Genomic DNA, 17,645 nt, shown 5'->3' with positions numbered 1-17,645 from the left:
TTTAATATACTTGGAATGTGACGTGATTGTTGGTGCCAGATGTGGTGGCCTGAGTATTACAAAATCTTCCAGTCTACTAGAACAATTTGCACTTACAATCTCTAAAAGCATTTATTGAACCATCAAGACCTCTTAAGGTACAGTCACTCAGGGCTACATTCAGCTATCAGGATCAGAAGCAATGAAAATAAAAAGGAAAGCATGGATGTATTTTATCTTGTCCCAGCATTTAGGAATTGTAGCAGTGTAATGGTGTGCAGGATGTTTTCTCGGCACGCTTTGGAGACCTTGAAACCAATTCAAGATCTCTGAAACTCCACATCCAACCAGCATATTGTTGTTGACAATGTCCATCCTTCTTGGTAACCAAAAGGTAGTCATCTCCTGATAGCTCTTCCAGGCAGAACAGTGCATCGTGACTTCTCAAACTGACCATTTTAAAGATGACATTGAGTTCACTGTATTCCAATGGCCTCTACCAGATTGCAATCCAACAGAGCACCTTTGGGAATTTTGCAAAAGCTGGGAGATTTTGAATCATGGATGTGCAGTCAACACATTTCCAGCATCTACCTAAAGGTACGACGCTGATGTGGAGTGAAGTCTCTGAGGAATACTTTTTGTTAAATGTACTTTTAAAGAATGACTGCTGTTCAGAAGGCAAAGAAAAAAGGGAACCGACTGGTAAGCAGTAGATAGTAATGACGCTCGTGAGTGCACATTATTTATTCAACAAGACATGAAGCCGCTTTGCATTCTACAAAACTACCCTCCACTTCTGTGTTAATGTACTTCATCAACCCCAAAAACAGCAGCCGCTGACCTGGAATCAAGTGTTTTCTGACATGCATGCATTATTGTCTGTTCCGATTTAAGAATCCTCTCGGCACTGAAAATACTTGTAAAAACACTCTCGTTGAAGTGGACACTGAGTGGGGCTTCGCATTAATGCTAATGGTAAAAAAAGCAAATTCAAACCATTCTCTGCTTTAGAAACATGTGCTGCTGGAGGCTGCCATCTGACCAGCATATGGATCGAGTCCACTTTTAAATTGTGTATTCCACAATAGAGACAAGGATGCAAATGGAGCCATCCGGGGTTAGCAAAAGAAGGCGTGGATGCGAAATGTACCTAACACCGTATTACATTAGTGTCTGCGCTTCTGTTAACATTTAGAGCAGCTTCTTGGCCTCTGTCGCTGTGGAATTAGCCTGCTGTTTTCCATCCTTCCACGGAGTTCAGAAGGTCAAAGCACAAATTTGCATGCGGCGTCCGATGATGCAGTGTTTTTGCCATGCTGTGTGTGGGATGGAGGGGTGGGTGTGTGTCTGAGAGTGTGCAAAAGAGTTTCGACTGCATAATGGCTTGGCTGATGTAGTTTTTATCTTTCTGAAACTCTCCTGTCATGTGCTGTGTTCCTGATTAAATGAAACAAGGACTTGCTTTCCTCTGCGAATAATGGGGAAAAATCCGGTTTAAGTTTAACAGAGTTGAAGGGGAAAAAAGGGTTTCAAAGTGTTTACCTTGTCAGAAAGTAGGTACGAGCAGAAACAGTAAGCAGAGTTTCTATATTAGGCAAACCATTCGGCAGATGAGTAAATGGTGATTTATTCCTTTACGAATGAAAATACTTTATTTTCCCAAAAGCATTGAGGTGCTTGTTTCCACACACAGATGAATAATGCCCGCACTTTGAAGCTATACCTGCTTTAGCTCTTCTTGGATGGATATCTACAAGCTCTAGAAGTGTGTTTATGAGTTGTTTTCTTCCAGGAGATCATGTTTGAGTGACTTCACATATGACCGATGTTGGACTAGAAAACCTGGATTGCAATCTCCACTTTAATTCATCACAGGGGTGATCTGTTGGGTTGAGTTCTGGTCTCGGTACAGGCATGTACATTTTTGTCTGGCTGGACCTTTCTTTGTTCACAGTGGTCACATTGAATCTGGACGAGGCCATTGATAGACTGTTTCCACGTAGTTGGAAGCATGAAATTATTCAAAGATTACTTTTGCAACGTTAGCCGCTCAAAGAGCTGCTACAGTCCAATCCAAATTCACCTATCTTCCTTAAAATGCACCAGCACTCTTTCACCACTTTTGCTAGGCAACGCAATGTTTAGTGTCATACACAAGAATGCCTTGAAATGTGATGAATGTAAGCTGGATTCAAACATGCAACCTCGAAAATGCCAGACCACTACTCTTTGCAATGAGACACTGCAGAGTTAAAAGTTATTTTAAATGGAACTAAGAGGCCAAGAAACCAATCCAATGCCATAATTCTTTCTATGCTATAGTTTCTATTTGGCACAGTGGAGTCGGGCTGTTATTTTTCATCAAACCATTAAATTCAGACCTGTCCTTTGGATTGCTAGAAAGAGCAACTGGATTTTTTATTTAGTTAAGAACACATCCTGTCTTGGCACCGATAGAAATAGTTTACAGCACTTAATCCACTGAAATAAAGTTTGGTTCTGTTAGCTAATCTGAGGCCTCGGGTGGTTTGGAAATGACTCTGGAGACAGCTGGCAACTTCTGAACACTATGCATCTCATCACGAACTGCCATCTCCAACTTTCACCCACTACTCATTGATTTTGTATCGCAACTTCTACAACTTCATGGCTGACTTGCTGTTCTTTTAAATTGACTCCGCTTTGTGGTCAAACAACTGAAATTTGAACATCATTTTTGCTGGCAAGAAAATTTTGCAAGTGCCTCAAGGTACTACAATAAGGTTCATTGAACTTCCGAGAGCTAATTACTCTTGAACAAATGTTAGCAGAAGCAGTCTGCATGCCCAGTTGCCTGATTTTATACATCTATGACCATGGAGGTGATTAGAGCATCTTAAGTTAATGATTTGTGGGGTGTGTCAATACTTTTGGCAATATTGTGTTTGTGTCATACCCAAGAATGCTCAGTATTTCCTACAGAGAATGTTGATTAGGTTGCATTAAACAGAGGTAAGACTGATGCATCCACAGCACCATCGGTGGCTGTTATCAATATCTTAGCAATGTGTTTTTTTGGGTGCTGTGTAGAATAACATTCGCTTAGCGTAGCAGGTAAAGAGAAGTGGCATTATTTTAAATTATAAAGACTGCTTTTTTTTTTTGCTGATTTGCTTAGAGCAATTTGCATGCACTTACAAGACTCCAAGTCTTGATAGTCAATTTGCTGGCATTAAGCTGAGGGGTTTCAATTTCACAAACCGGCAATAAAGCAAGTCCGGCCCTCTTCTCGCTCTTCATATCTCATTCCCCTTTCTATTCGTTCTCACAGCTTGACATTTTCAGTCTTGGCGTCTCCCCTCATTTATCCATTTCTCCCTCCAACCTCAGCCCTCAGCGGCACGTTTGAGGCATTAATTGAATAATTAATTCTTCTCATTAGCTTGTTTTTAATTATTTCCTTACCCCCTCTTTTCTGTGCCGTGTATAAACTCATCAGCTGTTTTTTTTTGTTGTTTTTTTTATCCCTCAATACAAATTGCCCATGAAAACCGCGTGCCGTCGCGAGTGTAGCCTTGGCCGACTGGCTTTATCGGTGACTCCTAATGAGAGGGCGAGAAGACCAGGCGGAACCAGCCTGACATCGGCTTCGTGCACCGACAGCCATAATGTTAATTTAGCTCATTTAGTGTCCTTGGGCCAATTAAAAAAAGGTGAAAAGGTCCCAGTCACCAGCTGGAGATGCTTTCTGTTTCGAAAAACCGGTCTTGGATTGCACAGGGGCTGGACAGCAGCAAACAGAGCCTATGCTGCTGATTGCTCATTTGTTTGCAATGTTTTGTGCTAATTAAATTTATGTTTCCTACATTCACCAGATTTTGGCTCCTTTGAAAGACCTTATTACTTTTGACACAGACTCTTTCCTTTCTAAGTGGTTAAAATGGTGGGCAAATGGACTTTGTGTGCTTCCTAATGAATAATGCCAGTACTGAACGTAGATTGTATAGTTAGACTACACTATAATGGAAACGGACCCGAAGCCCAACTGACAACTGTGATGTGACTGCAATGTTCTGGCATCTTCTCAATTTGCTCCTCTATCCTAGATGTTGCTTTCATTTTGTTTGTGTTTGAATGTCATTTAAGTTTGTTGTTTTTCTTTTTAACATCACAACCAATGTACTGTCTTATGCCTTATTGCTATATTTTATTAATTTCTTCTCTTTTTCTTTGTTTCCTTTGCTGTTTCATTTGCTTTGTTCACTGACTGAGCCTTTGTGTTGCATGCTTGTCATGTCGCAGTTTGATCGTAGCCACACAGTCAGCAGCACCATGGGCATCCAAGTCAACAAAGGTAAAGTTAACCCCACTTAACCCCTCCATCACCTTTCTGACCCCATCATTTCTCCAAGTCCCATTGCTCATCCGCATCCAGACATGACTTTCACTTCAGTTGTTCAAGTTATAAGTGGACTTTATGTGGCTAAGGATGGGCCTTGCCCATCGACGCTGTGGTAGAGGCTTGTAGAAACTGCTTTAGATGTTCGTGTCATGGCATTTTATCTCTGTATGAACTCTTCAGCCATTTCCCTAAAGCTGTTCTCTTTAATTCACTCACTCTTGCATCTTACCGTATTTCTTCGTCTGTTGCTGCTCCAATGAGATGAACATGTACATTTTTTATTCTAAGTATATGCTTTCAGTAACATGACACACTACAAGAAAAGGAAAGGATTTTTTTTTTTTTTACAAAAATAACCTTGTGATTATATGTATTATTTGTAACATATAGGATTTCATTGAATTGGAAAATGCAGTAGTGTTGCATTTTCTTTTCTTTTTTTTTATCCGATACTCACCTAAAAAACTGTGTAATAAATACATGCTGTAAATTGTATACCATTCAAACTCCAATAGACCTGACACTATGAAGTAAATGTAGATTAGTTCATAGTTTGCTTTAGGAAACCTTGGGAATGAAATCACAGCAACTGGCACAACAAAGGACACAGATAAGGATGTTAACTTCTGGTCTTTGTTCAACCTTGTCACACTTTTGTTCATATAAAATTTTTCCACGATGGTAGATATGGACATGTTTTGACAGTTTCTTTTTACACGTTCCCTGTCTTATGTAAATCAACAGTCTTGTCTAAGAGATGCCCTGTGTGTCACTTTATAATTACACGACAGAAAAAACTAAAAAGGGCAATGTTTCTTAAAGTTCTAAGACGTTGAGCAATCTAAAAATGTGAGAAAACTTCACAGGAAATGTCATATTTGTTCAACTTTACTACACCTTAATCTATAGTTGCCGTATTTTTCGGGCTATAAGCCGCTACATTTTTCTTTTCTGTGTATTTTTCTTCAACCGCCAGGGGGCTCTTTAGCAGGAAGTCAATCATTGGAATTCAATATTGGAAATCAAAGAAGAAAGTGCTAATTCTCATTTAGATTCAGAATAAGCACATGCTAGCAGCAGGCACGACGGAGAAATGTTTTCAAAGCGGCTTAAATATGTACGTTTGCAGTGTTCTTTTTGGTTGTTTATTTTACTTTGTGGGTGCGGCTTATAGCGAGGTGCGCTCTAAAGTCCGGAAAATACGTATTTTCCGGACTTTAGAGGACTCTAGTTCTTCAATGGCCATAAGACAAACTAGCTTCGAACGGCATACTGTTATTCTACACACATTTTTTTCTAGTGCCCTTTTTTCAATGCCGTCTTACATCATAAACAGCTGTTCTAAAAAGACTGGCGGCATGCAGTGTCATTAGTTGTCTTTCACAAACAAATTAAATGAGGACACTCATTTAAAGAGTTTTATGTTTCAAGCTTTTTTTATTAATATTTTTTACAAAAAACCTGAAAAATGCTGCGGCAGAAAAGAAGCACCCACGGTCAACGTGGTCAATATTAAACACAGCAGTGAATCAATTGGAGCATGCTCACGGGGAAAGCTGGGCTTTGGTGAGTACAAATGACCGTATGATGATCACAATCGTCTGTCGGCACCGTTACCAAGAGAGCTACAGTGCAAGACGCCGCTTCTACCCATGTTTTCTTTGTTTTTTCCGTTTCCCCATCTTCACTGCCACCGCTACTCTGACCTACCAGCAGGGAAACACCTGTTACTTTACAACAGCTGTCCAGGTTGCCGGCAAAGTGGACACAAAGACCACCCACAGACAAGCAAGCCACAACAAGGATAACAATAGATAAGACTGCAGAGGTTCAGCAGGATAAGTTGGAAGACATACAGACTCAGCAACGGCACTTTATAGACTGACTTTAACGTTGCACGTGTTATTTTAAGATTTGCATTGAAAAATCAAAAGCATATATTGTAGAGAAGGCATTTGTTTGTATTAACGGACACAATTGTTGTTCCCTCTCAACGTCTTTCACAAACATTAGCTGTAAAGTCTCTAGCACTCTTAGAAATTTGCTGCAGATGGCTTTCTGCTAACATGCATGTATCTGTATTATCCCTTTTTCCACATCTCATGTAGAACTCGTTCATTTCTCACAGTGACAAATTTACTGCTGTGACTGCAGAGCCTTGCAAAAGTATTCCCAGATCTTGCATTTCTTTTCACACGCCACATTACAGCCACAAGCTTCAAGGTATTTTAGTGGAATTTTTATGTGGTATACAGTCAGAAAGAATTGACCCGCTTCAAAAATAATTGTTCAGTGGAAGGAAAATGATACATGATTTTCAAAATCTCTAACATGTGGTCTACATTTATATTAGAACTCAGAGTTAGTGCGTTGTAGACCACTTCTCGCTGTTGTTACAGCAGCAAGTCTTTTGGGAGTCTCTGCCAGCTCTCTAGAGCTTGAAATTTTGCACTTTTTTTTTCTTTGTGAAATTGCTCAAGCTCAGCCAGACTGATTGAGAGCCTCCTGTACTGTAAAATCTCAGAGAGATTTTGAATTTGATTAAGTCTGGACTTTGACAGGACAATGTTGACACATGTACAGTATATGACACTGTTTTATGGTCGCTCTGAATGTTTGTTTTATGATTGTTGTCTTGCTGACAGTGACCTCCGCCCCACTCTTAAATCTTTTGCAGTCCTACAGTTTTTCTGCCAGATTTCCTCTTTTCTTAAAAAGCATGTCGTCTCATTGCCTCTGAGCAGTGCTCTGTGAGATGTTCAAAGTTAGGAATATTGCATTATTTAATGCTGCTCTAAATTTTGCCAGACCTTTATATCCAACATGTTTACAGCGATGAAATCTTCCAATCCAACTTTAACTATAGAGCAGTTTAAACAACTGGCAGAGGACCAAAGTACTTTATAGCATAGTAAAACACTATACTAAAACAATATAAAAAAACAGAAGAAATCAACTAAAAACAATAAGGATAAAAATGTGAATTATATATATATCTAAGTTGTTTGCATAAAACCATTATAGGAGCAATAGGAAGAAGACATTTTTCCCATGTTATTAGTGAAATAATCTGCCAGTACTTTTCCGTCTATACTAGATTGTATTATCTATACTAGATAATCATTTACTTAAATCCACCACCAATGTCTTGCTGATGAGTCAGTTGTAAGCTAACTTTGCCTTTTTTTCCAAGTGTACTAATATATTTTCATTAGAAACTAGATCAAAAGACTTTGTGTTTTTGGAGTGAGTGAAAAGCAGTGCAATGGTTTTAAAGTATAGAATCAATTGGGGGTAAAGAAGAAGGGACCTAGACTAAAACCCTGTGGGACACCACACAACAGAGGAAGACATGTGGCCACCAGTATTTATTCAAAAGAGTTTCCTCTACCAAGTAGGACCTGAACCACTTCAGTACTGTCTGTGATCTCCGCCCACTTCTGCAAGCAAGAATGAAGATTCCTAATCCGCTGTATCAAAAGTAGCTGTCTAATCTGAAAACACGTGAACACTGTCACCACAATCATTTAAGAATGTGTAATTAAAAAAATTTACCCAGCACCAGATCAGTACGTATAAAGATTTGAAAGCAAAATTAAAAAATCCCATTCCAGAAACGCCTTTAATTTGGTTGTGTACTGTTTATTCAAGGACTTTGGAGGGAATACGTCTTTTAGACAGGCCGGTAGTTGTCACAATCAAAAATGCAGGATCAAGAGCTGGCTATTTAATAAAAAAAAATTGTACTACTTCATGTCTGAAATCTATAGAGGCCACAACTGATAAACTGTGGTTTGCCAGTGCAAGAACCAGAGGCCCAATTGTGGCTAAACCATCTTTAAAAAAAAGTCGACTAGGGACAGCATCATTTGGAGACCCTGCAGGCTTCAAATGAACAACAATCACTTGAAGTGAGGAAAGTCACAGGTTCAAACCAGTCAAAGACAGCAGAGTAGGGATCAGAGACCGAGGGGATGTGAGCAATAGAAGAGATTTGAGCTCAGACTGAGGGGATCTTCTGAATAAAAAGTACAGAACGTCTTCATAGACCACATGGCTCGATGCAGGCAGGCTATGGCACAATAAGAAAAGATTCATTAGTTTTAAACGATATGCAGGTTTGATAGAATTATCAAAGTGATGCTTAGTTTTGGCATCTTTTGCAACTTTTTGATGACGCAACACACTTTTAATGTCTTAAAAAGACACTCGCAGTTTGTCTTTTTTTCTACTTGGCACACTCGTCTGACGGCTCAGGGCTTAGATTTAGTTTTAGGCTGCTTGGTTTTTAATGGAGCCGCTGTGTCCAAAGCAGTCTGGCAAGTGTAGTAAAACAATGAGCTTAGATCCTCAATCTGGTTGTAAAAAAACAAAAACAAAAAAAAAGTCTTGTAATATATAGGTGAGGGTAAAAAAAATAAAAATGTGAAAACTCCTCAGCATTGGTGGAAGTCGAAACAACAAAACCACTGTGCAGCAGACCAAGGTTTAGCTGCGGTACAAGTAAGAGAAAGTTCAAATAAGAGCAGGCAGATGGACTGAAAATACAGCATCACAAACCTGTAATTTGAAAGCAGGAAGACCATGAGTTTAATAGATCAAGATTAGAACAATCTATAGGATTAAAAACACATTATTGACATGGACATTTTGGGACAATGCACAGGGATATTAGCATTCAGCTAGAATTACGCAGATTATTTTGTATAGTTTGTAAAATCACAGTAAAATACTTGCATTACTGCTTGTTAGTTGGCAAACTGTGGAAAAGTTCAAGGAGTGTGAATACTTTTGCAAGTCACTTTATCTTAAAGCTTTGACACGTAAAAGCTACACGTCTAGCACAACTCAAGCACGCAGAATCGGTGAAACGGATCATTGCAGCATTTCAGTGTCTGCACATGTTGGGAGCGCAAAGAAGAAGAAAAAAACGGCCTGCTGACCCGAATAAGCCGGAGGAACGCTGCTGTTGTTTCAAGGCAGAGTTGTCAGTGACTATGATCCCCCACTTCCCATCGCCTCCCCGTCTTCCTCTCTCCTCACTCCTGCACCTTGTCGCCGTCTTCTCATTTCCACACCACAGAGGGGGGGAAAAGGGATTGGAGCATTTCGTTTGCCAGGGGTGAAAAGAATTCATTGATTGTAAGCAGCGCTGGCTTTTGGCACAGAGAAGAGGGATGAGATCTGGGGGCTCTCGGGCGAGGAGGGGATGGAGACGGGCAGAGATGGCAAAGGGGAACAGATACCGAGCACGGCAGCAGCACAATCGCGTCAGCCGTAGCCTCCCAGGAATAAAGTTGGGCTTAACTGCAGCATTACCCACACGCCTGCATTACAAAATGTTCCTTCGCCAGCATTTAGCATGCAAATTGGCTTCCAGATTATGCCTTTTGTATTCATTTTACAAACTGTCAGGCTATGATGTGGGAAGAATGATAATCAGGCAGATATTGCCCCCTAGCGCTTCCCTGACAATCATCACACACTCAAAGAGAGGGTTTGCGGGGTGAGGCGGGGTATTGTGCTCTGCTGCAGAGCGCTGAGTTGCGTGAGCGTGCCAAATGAGACAGACTGGAACAGAGGGAGCAAATAACTCAAAATGAGTTACAAGTGAATATTTTGGAGTTGCTGCAGTGAAGAAGAAGGAAGTGGGGGGGGGGCAGGAGGGGATTATGAAAAATAGATCTAGAGAAAACAAAATAGAAGCTGCAGGGAGCTTACTGCAGAATAGAATTAGAGAGCCGATACGGTTGTGTTGTCTAGTCAGGTAAATTCATTTAACCATAAGAAAGACAAAACAAAAACATTCATGTAGGCAGTTTGCAAATTAAAAGCAAAACCACGCAACATGCAATACAGCTTACCTCCTAAGCATTCATGTTATGACGCGGTGTCCTGATGCAGAGCTGCGTTTGGCTGGGTAAGGAAGAAGTAACAGTGTTTGGATTTGTAGCAACTTGAGAGAGCACTTATAGTAAAATTATACATATATATATATATATATATATATATATATATATATATATATATATATATATGACATTGCATTGTAGTTGTGGTTTTGCTTTACATTTGTCTTTATAAGCTGTCAGTTGGTTAGGCAACAAAACATGAAACAATTTTGTTAAAGCCATTGTATTTGTTGTGGTAATTTTAAAATCCCGTCTTGTAGTTTGCTAAATTTCTACATAAATCTTTTATCAATGATGTAGATGTAACATTATTAGGTAGCCAATTAATAAATTTGAAGCTAGCTACGATTTTCTTTTTTTTTTTTTTTACTTAAATTAAAACAGACAAAATAGTTACTGTTTTTGATAAACTAGCATTACCAAAATTATTTTTATGTGGTTAACTTAAGAAAAAAAACTGTATGCCTTGTGTCAAACTTTATTGGCCATGCTTCTAACAGGAGTTTGTTAGAAATTTAGACCATTACCTTTTCTAAATATATATATTTTAATTTTAATCAATTATTAAAATATGAAGACAAGTCACTATTGAATATGTTTGAACTGCGGTCAGGGACTGCTATGACACTTGGTAATATTTGGGAATTTGTTTTCTTGGACCAAAATTCCCAACCTTGTGGGTTGTAATTAATGTTTGGGATGCTCCTCACACGTAGGCAAAGACATAAAACAAGTTATAATCATTTCCTCACAACCAAGCCGTCTGCATAGTTCCAGCATAAGACAGACCCAGAAAAAAATGCAGCCAGGACCGTATCGTAGCTCTCTCCTTTGCAGACTTTGACGGACAATGATGCATGTCTTTTGGATCGCTGTGCACCTCCACCAAGGGAACCTGTAAGAGCATAAATATTTGATGAGGTGAAAAAGATACAATGAGGAATCCCGGTGACTCTCCATGTTGGTTTCAGCGCTCCTGGTCCCTTTGGGGAAAGGGTCACAGTAAATCAATATGAGGTTCTACTGAGTCATCATCCGTATCCTTTAATGACCCGTTGAGGGAACTACGGCTGCCACAGCAGTAAATGCTTTAGTTACTTTGAGACTGTTAAATTCTCTTGATAAAACAATTTTAAAACCCCAAAATGCATTTTTATTTTAAAGGAATATACCACGCTCCTTATCTCCTCCTCTCTGAATTCGTTTCCTGTCAGCAGTTCCACTTATCCTTGTGCCTTTCTCCATTTGTTGACATGAAATCATATCAATCGTATAGCCCTTATCTCATTCATGGTGTTGCCCCTAATTGTGTTTATAGCTTATCCCCCCTCCCACACACACACACACACACACACACACACACACGGATTGTGTTGCACAACAATCCTGTGCTTATCTGCTGACCACATATAGTATTTAACGTCCCAAGCCCTGAAGGTATTCCTGCTCTTACCAGGTGAAAGCTACAAATGAAGTGGGAGAGCATGAAGGATGCCAAAGAATGCACTTTGTTTGGCAAACGAATGAAATGTCACAACTTGGTTTTTAGAGATTTTAGTTTTACAGTCACTGAATGCAAACGTAGTGAATCTAATGATCTTGTGTTCAGAATTGGCATTTGACAGACAAGAAAACCTTAAACCTCTCCGATCTTAGTGACTTTCTTCACTACTTGAGAAAAAAACAAGTCATGTTGATATTGATCGTCCTTTTCACTGTAGGTGGCCTGATATGGTGAGTAAAGAAGTTCAGCATTTCTAGCAGAACAATGTCACAGCACCCCCAAAGGTCGGATATAAATATGCACAATGAGAGAACTGAACTATAAAACAAACAAACCAGAAAGTCATTGTGAAATTCACTGTAAGTTGTTATAGGCTATGGTTTCCATTATGTTATTAAAAAACAATTATGTTGTACTATAGATCTCAGTTGGGAACTTTTTACTATGAATTATGATGAGAAGCATAACACTGTTCATAGTGCATCACATTGATAAAAACACATGTAAAAATGCTAATGTAACATAATTAATGAACAAACTGACATTCTTGACTGATTTTGCAGAATTACGCAATGGCTTCAAGAATATACCAGGTTGTAACATACAATAGGATTGCATTTCTTTTAACAGATTTTTTGGGGGGAACCACATCTGCTTGTAAATTGTTTGTAACAACACAATTGTTGTTTTATAGTGATAATACCACTTGGTTGGCCAAAGAACAACATCTTTGTTTGGGCTTGCAATTCACCATTTCAGGATTCTGACCGCATTGTGGAAGGAATTTTTTCGATAATTTCAGTGTAATTACACTGAGAGCACTTGGCTACAGACAATGCAGACTATGAGTAACATGCATCACTGGATTACCTTGCAAATTATTAATGCTGCTTAAAGGTTACAATGTCATGATGGTAATTTGAAAGAAATATTCCAAGATGATTATCCTTTCCAGTTTTGCTCTGCAGCTTCTCTGCTTTTGGTTCTGTAAGTTGGCAAGAATTTAAAACGGCGCAATTCTGAAAGTTGTCTAAACTTTTTGTTACAACATCCGTTGCTGTGTTCTTTTCAAAACGCAATTATGATCTAAAACACATCAGCCCAGACAGGAGTTTATACAGTGCATCTTTCCCACGTCCAAGCCATCATGAGATTTTATTTCTTCCCCCTGACATTCCTCCTTTCCCCTTCCTTCTCATCCGTCTCCGTCAGGACAAGTCCAACCCCGAGGACCAAAGCTCCTGGGACAGTTTCAAGACCATGACCCCCGAGCTGTCTATCGTGCCTGGGGAGCAGAAAGACCGTCTGGAATTGCACAATAAGAACTGGGACTCGTCCTCAGCGAACACACCGGACTCGTCGGAGGGAGACTTCCAGACTGAAGTGTGAAGACGACATGATCACCTTAATCACAGACCTGAGATAATGTTGAGATACAGACACGCATACACACACACACACACACACACAGACACGGTACTCCCGAAAAGATTCACATAGGTACGATCTCCTGCAAAGGATCTCAGACATTCTGCTCCCTGCCTCATGCAATGTGCTTTGTTGGATCCCATACTGTATTTGTTTACAGCTGAAGAGGACGTATATTCAAAAGGAAGACTGTTCTTCACTCTATTTTCACAAAGACTATCGTGGGGGTGGGGGTGGGGGAACAGAACAGGGGCTGGAAAGATCTGTGACTAAAGACGATTTTTAAAAGAACTCAAAAGGGATGAAAAACGTAATTTCTGAGAAAAAAGTCTTGATTTTATTCAGAAGATAAAAGAAAATGTCTTACAAGTGTTTGATGACTTAGGGACGGTGGTTTGGGGTGGGAGAGAAAAATAAGAATATTTCTGCACTCTTATTCTTTTTTTATATATATATATAAATTGCAAGGGGGAATATTTCACCTTAGTCCCTCCCCCCAAGGCAATCTACGTTTATTATTGTTTATTCTTTTTTCTTATTCTTTCAAATGGAAGATGAAAGTATTCAATCACTCTGTCTATCCTATGTGTTTGCTTTCTTTTTGTCACAGCAAGAGTGGATAGGGAATGAGGGGGCAGAGATGGAGCTGCTCACTGATTATGTGCCATTCTCTTTACATGTCTTCAGGTTCTGGTTCTTCTAGACTCACCTTTTTTCTTCTTTTTTTTTCTCTCCCTGTCACATCCTCTCCCTTAACGTTCCGATTTTTAATTTTGCGTCTTTTCTATTGTTCACCGAACGAAAAGGTTATTCCCCTTCGTCCGGGCACGAAAAAAAACAAAAAAAATCTGAAACAAATGACAACCAGTTGATTTTTAGTTTCATGTTTTATTGTTCTATGCTTCATCTGCTCAAAAGAACTCATTTATTTTTCACTCATGTGTGCTTGAGCTGCTTAGTACTTTTTTTTGGGGTTGTTTTTTTTTTTTGGTTTCCATGTATGAAGTGATTCAAAGGTCACATAAAACTTTAAATGCCTTCTTACGACAGAGCACATGAATATGAGATTGCATTTCAAGAGTGTCTGGAAAAGACCAAAAAAAAAGAAAAAAGAAAGGACACAGTGGTCTTAAAGATTGTAGCATCTTCTTTGTTCTTTCCAAAGTTTAAAGGTTGCATGGTTTGATGGGTTGTGAGTGGCTCTCGGTCAGTTGCCCCTTTGCCAGTTTGTACCCCGTTCTGTACCAATGCATTTCTGTCTTATCCCTTTCTATTTCCATTTGAGCAAACCATTTCTTATCAGTGAATTCTGCCGTGGCATTTCCTTTCTTTTCTTTTTTAAATTTTTGTAGTGAAATATTTTCATTAATTATGTAAATGAATTATGTAAATTCATTTGTAAATGAATAAAAAAAAAAAACACCCACTATAATTTTATCTAATTATATATTGTCTACAAAATTATTACACTGTATTTCCCTAAAAAAAAGAAAATCCATAACTAATGTTGTTCTGACCTTTGTCATGTTTTGGACAGTTGATTCCTAACATGACAGCTTTAGAGTTTAAGCGAAATTAACTCTAACGTGCCTGGAGCTGGTCGTCATTAGTTACCAGAGTCACTGCACCACATTTCTGTAAGGTGGCCAATTCATAGATTACAGAAACTAATGATTAATCCTTGGTTGTCATAGCAGCACCTGAACGGACGCATGGTCGTTGTAACACACTTACAACGACCAAGGTAAAATTTACTACCTGAAAGACTCGGGTTAACTGCAGAGGTACTAAATGGCAAAGGGGCAAATTGACCAGCAACTGTCACGAGTCACTGTGATGCCAGATTACAAATTTGCCATAGTGAGACTTTAGCTAACGTGGCCGCCGTTTAGGTAGAATGCCTCTTCTTACAAAGTTACAAACGCATATTTGCATCCCTATAGATTTTACTCCTTTTGTTTGTTTTTTTTTTTTTTGTCACACTTAAACGTTTCAGATTCATGCAGCACGTTTTAAAAATTAAGGATTCTGACATTTGATAAAATGCTGTTCTCAAAGTATCCAGTCCGAATGGGACCCATGATAGCTAAAGTCCAATACGTGGTCGCTTTTTTCTTTATTTTTTTTCTTTCCAAGATATTAAGGAAATTTCGCTAGCTTCGTCAGTTGAAAGTGAGTGAGACAATTAGGAAAACAAAAACACAGACAAAACGGTCCAAAAGATTGTAGCATCCTCTTTGTTCCGTCTCCCGGCTTGAAGGTTGCCTGGTCTGATCCATCACGAGTCGCTGCGACGCCAGAAACAAGGACAAAAAGATGGACGATGGGGTCCCACGTTGACTAAACACACATTAGCAGCCAATATTCTATTTCCAAGTTCTAGTAATAATTTGATAAACAAGAAATTGCCTTTTGCTGACGAGCCTGAAAACCCCTAGCTTTTGCTTTAGCGTGCTATCTCTACCTCTTTCATATTGCCTGCTCCGAACTCAGAAGCATGAAATCTTAATTCTACAAGCAGCAAGGCTAAATGTATAATTCCTCGTTTCCATGGATCCCAAACTGTGTGTTTATGTCTCTGGGCCTGCGAGCACAGCCACTGCAAAAAAAAAAAAAAAAAAAACAGCACAAAATAGACACTTCAGAACGAAGGGGAGCTAAAAATTACGATTCCGTTAAACACCCTCGCTGCAGTTGTTACAACAGGCGACAGCAGTTTCCAGTTATTGCTACATTAGTTCGTGAGAGAAAGTGTCCGAGTCGAGGGTGATAATTCCTCTGTCGACGTTCACAGCGGCAGTTGTTGTTGATGTAAAAGTTTGGAGGAAGAACTGATTTGTAATTTATAAAAAGGCTTGAAGAAAGTGCAGGGGGGTGGGGGGGGAAGCAGATTCCAAGATGGATTCCAAAAATAACACTGTTAAAAAGAGGCTCGAAACGGGCAGAGATGAAGACGAAGGGGAGTGCTCAAAACAGTAATTATCCGGGGATGACGATTTGTCCTGACATTTTCCAATGCAGCCCTCGAACCATCTGTTTAAGGTTCCCTAATGTGGCGGTAGAGCAGCGCGGCGCAGATGGCGAGACAAGAGCGGCGCCCTTCTAACCTTTCGAGATAATCAGCTGATAGGCGAACCTACAGCTCCACCTCTCTCAGAGGAGGGAGGCTTGGTTTGATCCCAGGTTGCCAAGGTAAGGGCACATTCACCTGACCTCCTGCAAGGCTCAGGAACCAGATCCACCGGACAAAGCGGCCGTCTGGCAGCTTCGCGGTCGCACCCGGTAGCTGTTACTCCACGGCATTTCTCCATTTTTCTTCCATCTCTCAAACTGATCGAATTAAAAAAAAAAAAGAAAAAAAATTGTGGTGGGGGGAATATAAAGTCTTGTTCCCATGGTAATGCGATTTACAGGAAGGAAGACACAATCAGGTTTGCTTTCAACAGTGTAAATGATTTCCTTTCCATCAGTCATATCTTTCGTCTTGTAGTATATGGAGAACTCTGGGCTCAATGACGGCTGGTGTTAAGATTTTATGGTTCAGAAGAGTAAAACGAGCTATTGCTTGACCAATTGAAAAGTCTGTCATGCATTCTTCTATTAATCTTTTTTCTTTTTTTTTTATAAAAAAAATGTGCTGTAATGTTTATTATAACACTAGGAGGACACTGTATGTTAACTTTTAGAGCCACTTTCCGTTTTCTCTAAAAAGCTTTTATTTTTTTTTCCACTCAACTGTCTTTGGGGAACGAGACGGACGAGAAGGCAGGTTTTTCAAACTGAAATCCAAGTAGAGTTTAATTCAAAAACCTTCACAGCTCACCTTTCTACCTGTCATACCTGCAAGCCTTTGATGCTTCTCGAAACATCCGACATTCCAGCTGATTTTATTACTGACAAACCCTCACTCTCTCCTTCATTTTTGTTCTTTTTATACATAAGATTGTACAAAGTAGTCCTCTAATGTTTTCATAGTGTCTTTTTATATGAAAATAAATTTTCAAACTGATTACGGGTGTTTCACATGTGCTGCTTCAAGGGCATCTGGTGAGAAATACTCTCTCTCTCTCTCTCTCTCTCTCTCTCTCGATTTCAAATGTGTTCGCAATACCCATGTTTTCGTAATATCACTCAGGGAGTCTGGCATGACAAAAGCTGTTACCCAGAGGCACTGAAGCTTAACCGTAACCAATCAGAGCACCCGCTGGTCTGTCTAAAAATGTTAGAGTAACAGCTCTGTGGGTTTGAAGTTCTGTTGCTGTGAAATAACCAAACGGGGACGAATGTCAAGTCTGACTGATATTGTGTGAAAAATGTATAAACATTGAGCAGTGTTTGTGCTAATGCCTAATATTGTAAGGTGGACTCTCCTGAATTTTTAGTACTTTTTTTATTTTTTTATTTATTTAAGCAGGAGAAAATAGGCGGGTCCTGTCTT

General features: G+C 39.5%; 1 protein-coding gene across 21 annotated transcripts in view; it reads left to right on the top strand.

Moving 5' to 3' along the window:
- adgrb2 (adhesion G protein-coupled receptor B2) overlaps nt 1-17,216 on the top strand; it is a 280,363-nt gene extending 263,147 nt beyond the window's left edge. For 19 of the 21 annotated variants that reach the window (XM_017307460.2, XM_017307459.2, XM_017307461.2 and 16 more), the window contains one exon: nt 12,992-17,216. In XM_017307460.2, coding sequence (XP_017162949.1) covers nt 12,992-13,168 — 177 coding nt within the window. In that variant the 3' untranslated portion in view covers nt 13,169-17,216. Of the gene's footprint in view, nt 1-4,263; nt 4,316-12,991 lie in introns of all 21 variants that reach the window. The other 2 variants (XM_008421604.3, XM_008421605.3) reach the window with 2 other exon arrangements.
- Nucleotides 17,217-17,645: the final 429 nt, after the last annotated feature.

Source organism: Poecilia reticulata, chromosome 11 (assembly GCF_904066995.2).
Source record: "Poecilia reticulata chromosome 11, P_reticulata-male-v2, whole genome shotgun sequence".
In the NCBI taxonomy this organism is placed as follows: domain Eukaryota; kingdom Metazoa; phylum Chordata; class Actinopteri; order Cyprinodontiformes; family Poeciliidae; genus Poecilia; species Poecilia reticulata.
This window is presented reverse-complemented; position numbering and strand designations above follow the sequence as displayed.